Source organism: Pagrus major, chromosome 18, assembly GCF_040436345.1.
Source record: "Pagrus major chromosome 18, Pma_NU_1.0".
NCBI classification, from domain to species: domain Eukaryota; kingdom Metazoa; phylum Chordata; class Actinopteri; order Spariformes; family Sparidae; genus Pagrus; species Pagrus major.
In genome coordinates this window covers 18579062-18589795 of record NC_133232.1, presented here as the reverse complement: position 1 = coordinate 18589795, position 10734 = coordinate 18579062, and the positions used below count along the sequence as shown (strand labels likewise).

Here is a 10734-nt window from a genome sequence, read left to right as displayed (position 1 = left end):
CCCATAGATAAATAGGTATATAGGTAAAAATAAACACAAAACAATTAAATTATGAAGCGAAATTTGTAAAATCAGTGCTGCTTCAACGTCACTGTGCTGCGCATGCGCAAGTCAGAACAGTCATTTTCAATATTTAGCCTTTTACAAAGATATAATCCACAGAATCAATTACAAAAGCTCCCTCGAAGGAAAATAACATTTTTCAGCAATCACGAGAGAGTCGTTTGACTATGAATATGAATGCGAAGCTGCTATTCTGCTTAACCGCTTTTCAAGCGAATGCGGAAGTACGCACACGTGAAGCCTCTCGCCTCGCCACAGAGACGAACGTGCGCTAGCTTGAAACAAATCAAAACAAACAATAGTGTGTGGCTGGATGCTACTGTGTAGCTGTGTGAAAGCAGACTGGGATTTATTTTGTGTCAGAAAGAGACCTTTATCATGTCGAACATGGAGAGTATCCTTCATTGTGTTGTCTAACATGTAGCACATAACGGTAGACCTAGCAGTAGCAGTAGCTGGTCAAATGTAAGCTCAGTTTGGTAGCGAGTCCTGACATGCATTAGCTTGTAACTTCTGCCCAGTCATTCACTGATAGAGGAAAACGATGCTCAGCTAGCTAGTTAGCTGCGAACGAATTTCATCACTCTTTGGTTCCATTTTCACTTGTTTAAGAAAAATATTTGTTTTATATACAACATTTTAGGTTGAGTTAGCTCTGTCCCTTTGGGTGCTTCAGTTTATACTCGGTATATATTTTATAATGCCAATATAGTACTATTCCTAAAATAAGCCATCCCTTGACTGGCCATACAGAACACTTGTTCAACCTCAAGTTTGCTGCCAAGGAACTACAGCGCAACTCCAAGAAATGTGACAAAGAAGAAAAGGCAGAGAAGACTAAAGTGAAACAGGTTGGCTTGTTAAATTGAGAATACACAAGAGACCAGGATTTAGGAAAAGGCTGGGTTATAATGCAGCTATAGTCTGTATAATGTTTGTGGTTGTAAGTCTCTTTCATTTGTTTCTCAGGCCGTTCAGAAGGGCAATATGGAGGCGGCCAGGATCCATGCAGAGAATGCCATCCGTCAGAAGCATCAGTCCATTAACTTCTTGAGGATGAGTGCACGTGTGGATGCTGTGGCCTCCAGGGTCCAGACTGCTGTCACCATGAACCAGGTCAGGACTGCAGGTCTTGCTTTCTGATGCTAGGTAAAGCAAGTAGGACAACCAGTGACAGACATGCCAAACATATTTACTGCAGACACACATCTATTTTTCAAGATACTCTTATTAACCAACAAATTTTTTTATTGTTAGTTTTATTTTTTTGCGGGGAGGCATTTTCTGCCTAAATGAGATTTTAACAGTAGAAAGAGATGAACAGAAATGAGGGTGAGAGGTGGGTTTTTTCTCTAGTATCGGTACGTTCCATACCATCGAAATGTGGATATCATATTTTAAACATGTGGTATCAAAAAGGAATCAAAGTATTGACACTTTTGATAACCTAACCCCTCCCGTATTCACTGGCAAAGATGTAGAAAGCTTTCACCAGGTCGTAGTTATTCTGGTATAAATGTGTTATACCACTGTGGTAGATATGGGTATGTATATTTACCAGACATTTAACTGTGCATGTAGTTTTCAAAGTGTACATGATGAACACTTTTAAAACGTCTTATGTCAGAATGTGAAGAGCTGCAGAGTGTCACCATATCAGGGTAAAAAAAAAAAAAAAAGGCAAAGTAGTCTCTGGGTAAGATCCACTCAGTCAAAAGTCCCACATAAAGGCGAAGGAGGGAGTGAGAGTGAGCAAAAAAGCAGACAAGCAAACAAAAAGCTGCCAATTACGCAGTGTCATTAGATGTGCTTCAGACTTAGGCTTTTAGCTTGTCGCTCTTGTGAGAGTAACAGCCTCTTTAAATTGCTTTAATTCAGGTTCACGGAAGGACAGTCATTATTTCATGGAATAGAACTTAATAGTGTCTATAGAAATGGAAGCACAGTGGAAGGCGGTATTGCTGAAAAACACCTCTTAGAGCTTCTGTGTGTTGTTATAATGCTGCCTGTCTCATAAAACATTAACACAATAATGTTGATAATAAACCCCTTTATACCAATTTAGTCAACTATTGGTAGGTTGGTCCTAACAAGATTAATTCTCAGTGAATGTCATCCTTTAAATATAAGTTATGAGAGGTACTCATGACAGTGTTTAGTTAAAAAGGTGAAAGTGACACCTAGTGGAAGAATCAGGATACAACACTTTAGGTTTTGCCATGATAATAGCCGTCTCCCTGTCTGACTTTAACTGCTCTGATCCTGTTTTGAATCACAAATAATTACACCAGTACAGGTATCAGAAGACTACAGAGGCTTCAGCACTTTATTTGATGTGTTTTTTGTCCAGGTATCTAAATCCATGTCTGGAGTGGTCAAATCTATGGATGCTACACTGAAAAGCATGAACTTGGAAAAGGTAAAAAGCTAACATGAATGCAGACAGACTAACAAAATCAAGCAAGAAATTAATTAATAAGATTTTTGAAATGTTGTTTTCTGTGTCTGTCCTCCTCTACAGATCTCTGCATTAATGGACAAGTTTGAAAACCAATTCGAAACTCTTGACGTGCAGACGGCTCAGATGGAAGACACAATGGGCAGCACCACCACTCTGACAACACCTCAGGTAATAAGTGCTGTCCTCTTACAACCATGGGAAACTATGCTCCCGTGTTTATATATGTAGGCAGTCTTAAAGGTGCAATATGTAAGAATTTTAGTTTAAAACATTTAAAAATAAACTAACATTATCAACAGAAAGTGAAGAAATAACAGTTTTGATGTTTTGTCAAAGACGTCTGTGTGTTGTGTTAGATATTTATTGACGTTTGAATGCTAACCAGCTAGCACCTAGCCACTTTGTAATGTGCCTCAAGAGGTAGTAGTCCAATCATGAACAACACCAAGACTCCACCGATGCTTAGAGCTCCCAGTTCAGGCAGAGTCAGCTAATTGGTGATATGCTGCCCCCTATTAGTTTGGAGCGTGAATTTGACAGGTGGCTAATTCCTACATATTGCATCTTTTAACCTTTATTTATAAAGAAAGGTAACTCGACATAATTCAGAGTCAGCTAATACAACCACTAGCTGCACGGTTAACTGAACCCACTAGCTAACAGCAGCTACAGTATGACTTTGATTTCAACAGGTTGCCAATTCTTACATACTGCACTTTTACCCTGAGTAATAACTCAAACACTGAATCCTCTTAACACTTAATTTTCAAATCATTATTTGCCTGGTCCCTAGAATGAAGTGGATATGCTGTTGCATGAGATGGCTGATGAAGCAGGGTGAGTATGGGCTATATCTTTAAACAGTTTGAAAACTTATATAGTAAAAACAAAAGCACTGATAAAGGGTTAATATAAATGCAGTGAATTAATAACATACGTCTACTTGTTAAAATAGACACATTAACCTTCAATAAGTGAGACACAGAATAATTTGTACTAAAAGCTTTATTTAAATGACTTTCATGAAAAAATCTTGGAACAAACCTCTTTCACTGTTTATACAAAAAGCCCATTAAGATGAATTCAACAATTTTAAAGAAGCTGTCTCTTTGTGGTCAGAGTGACTTTAATATCCCCCGTTTTGTTGATTTTCTGTAAGAGTGAAGCAACCAAGAAGAAATTATAACAAAACTGTTCCTGTGTGTTTTTTTTAGGTTGGATCTTAACCTGGAGCTCCCCCCAGGCCAGTCTAACTCACTGGCTTCATCTGTTGCATCATCAGAGCAGGTAACTCATCCACTCTTATCCTTATGCTGACACTATTTTTGGTGTTTTACTTGCCAGAAAAAGAATTCACACATTATCCTTGTTGTCTTTTGGCAGACTCATTGGTACACATCAAGTTGTGTCACCCACATGGAAAGTTAAAGTGATACACCAGTGAAACAGTCACCTCCTGTACGATTGAGGACATTTGTTTGGAACAGCGGCTGTGGTCAGCTGGAGTCACGCATAGTGTGTATTGATTTTCCATAACGAACAAAAACGAACAAAAACATTTAAATATCCACAGAAACTCATGAGAACACTCCTGCAGCTCAGTACATTTCTCCACTGTGCCCCACTTATTCAAAACAATCACTGTTTTAAAAATGGCTCAAAGACAGGCTGCGGAGTGTCACTGAGATTGATACAGCACCACGACACAGTATTTTTAGCCTTTTTTTACCTAAACAACGACTGTTTAGAACGTTGAGATCACGCAGATCGACAGCGGAAAGGTGGATTGCGTGGCAGGAAGTGTTTGAGCTGTTCTTGAAGATGTTTTGATATGTTTTCCATTATGACAACTCACCAGTGGAATGCATTGTAACCAGCATAATTCAAGCCGACCACAGCCGCTGTTTGTGAAGGACATAACTACAAACTTTTTGCCTTCAGCTCTCGAGCCTGCAACGGTTGATTGACAATCTTTACTGTAAATACAAATACCCAAACTGCCTGATTTACAAATGTTTTTATTCCTGACTTGAGGCACAATCTGAACCAAAAAAGGGGGTTTCTATGTTTTGCAAGTTCTTAGCAACTAGTACTTAAGTAGTACTGTTTTAAAACTGACACACTTGAAGAGGAAAATATTTGTCTCAAAATTCTGGACTGCCTGAACTGTTTCTAAGAACAGCACAATTCAAATCGGCTAGATCTTCGTTGGTGGCTCGTCATGTTACCTTACTGTTGTACCTGTTTTGTGTCGTTATCAGGACGAGCTCTCTCAGAGGCTGTCCAGACTGCGAGGCCAGGTCTCATAATGAGGCAGAAAATGACAAGATCATTTGGAGGGAGAAGAGCAGGAGAAGAAAGATGAGACAGGAGAGGAAAAGTGGAGAAAATACATAAAAAAGGTGCCACGTGCCTGCAAGCTCTGTGCCCTCCGCTGTGTTCCTGGTTTGTTCTTTTGTGAGAATTGAAGGAGAGGAAAGAAATGGATATTTACATCCTGTTTCTAACTGTATCACACGCAGTCCTTCTGTGTTAATGTTCAATTGTGCACTCATATTAAACATATATTCGAATTATCTATTAGCTGGGAACAAAGCGTGCCCACACGGACTCTACGCCTGCAGAATTCTGAAGACACATCCGCAGATTTATTGCATATTTTAAACGAAGTGATGCTGCTCATAAAAGTCACAACTTTCACACGTCTGCCCCCTTGTCTATGTGTTTGACATTGTGTTTCAGTTACTTAACAACAAATTTATTGGAGCAGTGTCAAAAATTAGGCGAGGAAATCAGGCAAATTAATTCTCCAATGACTTGTGGAGTGTTTACATCCTACCTGAGGAGGCAGATGTTGCTGGAGCATGCTCATATTCAAAGGTCTAAACTGAAATGTAGTAAAAGGCATACTTACGCAACAGATTTGAGCTTGTTTGAATTCATTATTTTTGCTTAGTTTTGCTGTTATCTTAAGTGAAAATATTTTTAAAAAACATTCTGCTAAATTCCACAAAGTTTTGTTCAGCATCACCATTGAAAATTGTAAAAGAGAAAAAAAAGAAAAGAAAATCTGCAGATTCTGTTTGGGCCTGAGACACTACTGAGCTGGTATGTTTTTTTATTTTAAGGTGGCACACCTTGTTCCTGAATGGCATTTTCTACGCAAATTGTTAAAAAAAAAAGTTGTGTTTTACACTATTGTGTGCTGTTTAATAGTTAAGAAATACCTCACTCCAATATATACTGTGTATAAAATGCAAAGAGTAATATATTTATTTATGTATGTATTTATTTATGTACTGACTGGCTGAGTACGGCTAAGAGCATGTTTGTGTTGTAACTGTTGTGCATGACTGAGGATGTGGAGGGACCTCTGGTACTGATGCTTTGTCCATTTCTGTTTTGTTCTGCAACTCAAACTTATTTGACTTTTTTATATTTTACCCAAAAAGAGGGCTCATAATAAATGTTTGCCTTTGGGGAAAGCTGGAATATTTTTAATTTTCTGCATGTAGCAGTTACCACTGTAGTGGCTCACCACACACTTATATGCAAAGATTAAAAGAGTTTTTAACATTTTTCACTTGTCATATTTTCAGGTCAGTTTATTGCTGTGTTTTGGGCAAAGAATGCAATCCTGCATACCTCTCCGTCCCTCCTTTTTCCATCGTACCCCTCCTCTCTCTCTCCTCCAACAGGGAACAGATGAGAGGTCAAAGGTGTCACCTGTAGAGGAAGCGGCCTTCTGCCGTTCGCATGCCAGTGACTCATTACACACACACACACACACACACAATTCACCATATTCCAGAGTGAAGGCAAGACTCAGCTGGGAGCCATTACAGGTGCTGTCCAAGCACACACACGTATCTATACATGAACATACGCGCAGACCCGTGGCTGATGGGAGTCTTCCAGAGTGACACTGAGCCACCTCTGACCCTTTTTGTGTCCTTCCTAATCATCATCAGCACACACTTAACTACATTCACAATCATCATCAGTGCCCCCAGACTGACGCAAGTCTCTATTTTGCCTATTAGGCACATGCTTGTTCAAGTACTCAGACGTTAGAGTTATCCAAAGAACACTGACCCCAGTGATCCCACAGCTGTCAGTCATTTCTTCCAGGAGTCAGATCACCTGAAATTAAAATTCCTCGTCCCTCCGCTGTCAGAGCAACAATCTGTTTGGTAAGTTTGGTTTTCATTCTATTTTTAACCTTCAGTGGCCATCTCTTGGAGTATGATTAAAGCTGGGAGAGTCTTTCGTGGCCTGTCTTTCTTTGTGCTTCGTGCATCTCAACACATGTGTTGGGATGCTTCTTCCAGATGTGCTGGAGACAGCTCCTGTATTATCGGTGCTCTGGGGGGGGTGGGACTTGTGTTTGTATATGCGTGTGTGTCAGGTGTTGATACCTAGTGGCTTTCTTCCACACTCCTGGAGGAGTGGTAGTTGCTGACAGGCAGGGATCCGGTGGGCCTGTGGTCCTGTCCTCGTGGCTGACCTGTTTGCCTCTGCACAGGGGGAGAGGTGGTGAGAACCACACACACGCTGGCTCTGTGAAAAAGCTCTGATTACAACAATGGGGATCGGTTTGACTTTTACATGACTCACTGGCAGGATATGAACAGTCCAAACAGTTCTTCATGAGCTGGGATTAGACAGGAAAAGATCCTGTACATGTGGCTATACAGCAGTGTTTTATCTCGAGAACAGCCGTTCCAAAACTTAAGAACTTCGCGGCCCTATTTGTAATTGGAAAATCATCCGCTATTTAACTTCCTTGTTTTATCAGGTCTGATTACATTTTTGAAATGTAAATATTTTATGGTTATATCAAAATTAATGACAAAAAGCTTTTCTGTATTCATTGTAAATTACCTTTAGCAGCCCACCTCCAAAACCTTCACGGTCTGCCAGTTTGGGATTCACTGCTCGAGGTTATAATTTCATGTGAAAACATTCTCAAAGTTCCAGCTTCTTACATTAGATGATTTGTTGTTGTTTTTTAATCGTACTGTAGACCGTAAGTCTTCTTCAATGTATTGGACTTTTGGTTTAAAAGATAATACAACTTGGCAAGCTGTGACAAGCATTTTTCCACACTTTTTTGACATTTCACAGACTAAATCAGGGCTGCCCAAAGTGGGGCCCAGGGGTCAATTTCAGCCCGTCATAAGGTTCAATTTGGCCGCCAGATGTTCTAGCAACATTAAAATCAAATAAAAAATATCTTACATTGTTTATGACACTTTATTTTTTGTGAAGTAAAAATTGTTCTTGAAGTATTTTACATGTATCCCTCATTATGTTTTGATTTACCATAATCTGAACAGTCGACCCACCATAAGTTTCAGTTTTGGCCCCCACCCAAAGGAAAAAGTTTAGGCTCCCCTGGACAACATGCAGCTCTACTTGTAGTTAAATGGAAAAATCTTTTTTTTTAAATTCCCCTTTCCCCTATAATTAGCACCAAATCACACAGTTCTTTTCAGGAATTTTAAGAGATAAATCAATGAAGAAGTTTATAAAAATCTCTGCAGGATGTTTACAGTTTATAGGTTTGAACTGGTAGGTCTGCTAAAAGAGAGACACGAGGCATTTATTAAGTAAATATTATACTTAGTAAGATCCACTTCAAAAATAAGTAAAAAAAAAAATTATAATGTGTTTCTTGCTTGTAATAGGTAAAAAAAATAGGAACAAGTGAAAACTGCATACAATCCTTATATCTGACTGACTGGCTCTCTAGGTGGTTGCGACTTATATTAAGTATTATGAAAATCGACTTGAGAATGAATTTTGAGGTAATTATTGTGGTAATTTGGGGGTCATTTCAAATAAATTTCAAATATGTTGCTTGTAAATTACCACCAACTTACCATTAAAATTCTGGACCTGTTAAATGAAGTGTTACTGATATTTTCAAGAGTAATTACACATACAGTCGTGGTCAAGTTTACATATGCTTGTAAAGAACATGCATATTATAGCAGTCTTCAGTTCCAATGATTTCTACAAATCTGCTGGCTCAAAAATATACATACAGTAATTCTAATATTTGGTTAAATGTCCCTTGGCCATTTTTACCTCAATTCGGACTTGTGAAGACCCTCCCAAAACCTAATTTCTAGCCTGAATTAGCCGCTCCTTTACCACTTCTGATGTGTGTTTGGGATCATTGCCCTGTTGGAACACCCAACTGCACCCACGACCCAATCTCCTGCTGAATGATTTTAGGTCTTCCTGAAGAGTTTGGAGATAATCCTCCTTCTTCATTATTCCATTTAGTTTCTTTAGAGCAGCAGATCCACTGGCAGCATCCACAGCATAATGCTACCAGCACCATGCTTGACAGTAGGTGTGGTGTTCTTGGGGTTAAAGGTCTCACCTTCTCTCCTCCAAACATATTGCTGCTCATTGTGGTCAAACAACTCAGTTTTTGTTTCATGTGACCACAGAGTTTTCCTCCAGAAGGTTTTTTCTTTGTCCATATGATCAGCAGCAAACTTCAGTCGAGCTTTAAGGTGCCATGTCTGGAGCAAGGGCACGGCAACCTCTCAGCTCATGTTGATGTAAAACACACTTGACTGTGGACTCTAGCAGCTTCTAACTCATTTTGGTGGTTTTTGGTTTTGACTCTTGACCATCCTGACCAGTTTTCTGTCAGCAGCAGGTGATAGTTTGTGTTTTCTTCCTGATCGTGGCAGTGACACAACTGTGCCACGCACTTTATACTTACATACAGTTGTTTGTACAGTTGATCTTGGGACCTGTAACTGCTTTGAAATGGCTCCAAGTGACTATATTGACTTGTTCAAATCAATAACGAGCTCTTTCAGATCAACGCTGAGCTCTTAAGACTTTCCTATTGTAGCGTTTGTGGCTGAGTCTAATTTCTGTATCAAACAAGCCCCATTAAAATGGGCCCAGTCATCAATCATAATCACATAGAATTATAGAATACACATTTTCTTTACAAGTTGGTGCACAGTTTGCTTTGTGGTCTAACATTTAAAGTTATTTTATGGTCACAATTCCACCTCTTTTTGTTCCAGTGTATCATCAGTTGTGAGCGTAGACAGTAAAGAGACTCGTCGGCTATTTGAGGTGGAGTTAGCACATGCTCTTTTTTTTCTCCCTCTTTTCCTCTCCCTGTCTTCTTTCTCCTCCTCAGCCTCTCATTTTATAATATTCTATTACTACGTGTGAAGGGTCAGGTCAAACACAGGAAGCCGAGCTGATTGGTTCTACTCGGATATCGACGGGCATGTGTGACCAATCGCTGCTGCCCAGGGCTCTCCTCAGCCTCCATCTGCTGCTGCTGCTGCTGATAAGTGTGTGTCTAATCGTTCCAGCTCAAGGCTCTCCCCAGTTTCCACTCACCTCTTGACCATTGCTTCCTGTCAGATGTGTTAACGCTGCTTTTAATCAGTTTTACTGTCTCGTGCACACACACACACACACGCTGATACAGCTGGCCCTATCCATCCCTGCTCTCCAGAGCACGCTTCATTAAGATTTCACCTCACCCCCATCACCCACCCTGATATCTCTTACAGTCAAACAACCCGTGAACATGAACATGTAGCCTTGTCTTTTATTCTTTATTGAGGCTGTCGGCCGGTCTTTGTGTCTACACACATGAATGCAGTGTGGAATGTGTGTGCCATGCTTCATTATAATATTATAGTTCATCATCTCACATTGGCAACTGCTTCCTCAGACTAAATCAAACACAAAAGAGCTCTCGTTTACTCCATGTGCTTCAGAACTGGAAAACACGTCATGCCTTTCCTTCTCCTCCTGGTTTGACTCTCTGGAGGGCGCTGCTAGCTTGGGTTGTCTCAATACTATCAGGTGGATTTTCATAAGATTCGGTTCAGATATTCATGTTCCCCCAGGATTAACTGTAAAAGCATTGTTTACCCTTAATGCTTTCTCACAATCACATTTTCAATTAGTCCAATACTTTGTTTTCTACAGAGAATGCTTAACTTAACTTAACTTAACTTAACTTAACTTAACTTAACTTAACTTAACTTACTCTTTATTGGCAAATTAGAGGTGGAGAGAGAGTCTGTAACCATAACTGTACAAAACGTACAAAAAGAACAATCACCCCTCATGAAGTTTTGCATTTTAGGCCAGGTGACAATCTGCGTTTAGTTGCATTACCACCGCCTGTTATGACAATAAATAATAGC

At 39.7% G+C, this 10734-nt stretch overlaps 1 protein-coding gene across 1 annotated transcript; it reads left to right on the top strand.

Annotated features, from left to right (window-relative positions):
- Positions 1–372: 372 nt before the first annotated feature.
- Positions 373–5224, top strand: LOC141012766 (charged multivesicular body protein 1B1-like). Its single transcript, XM_073486284.1, has 8 exons — positions 373–457; positions 817–914; positions 1033–1179; positions 2414–2482; positions 2585–2692; positions 3318–3361; positions 3739–3811; positions 4786–5224. The coding sequence occupies exons 1-8, from the start codon at positions 442–444 to the stop codon at positions 4831–4833; spliced, it is 603 nt and encodes a 200-aa protein (XP_073342385.1). The 5' UTR covers positions 373–441; the 3' UTR covers positions 4834–5224.
- The last annotated feature ends 5510 nt before the right edge of the window (positions 5225–10734 follow it).

What these genes read in the sequence shown, in the direction of transcription:
- LOC141012766 (XM_073486284.1), top strand. An exon ending in CCACTCTGACAACACCTCAG is followed by an intron (nt 2,693 to 3,317) that starts GTAATAAGTGCT and finishes CCTGGTCCCTAG; the next exon opens with AATGAAGTGGATATGCTGTT. An exon ending in CTGTTGCATCATCAGAGCAG is followed by an intron (nt 3,812 to 4,785) that starts GTAACTCATCCA and finishes TGTCGTTATCAG; the next exon opens with GACGAGCTCTCTCAGAGGCT.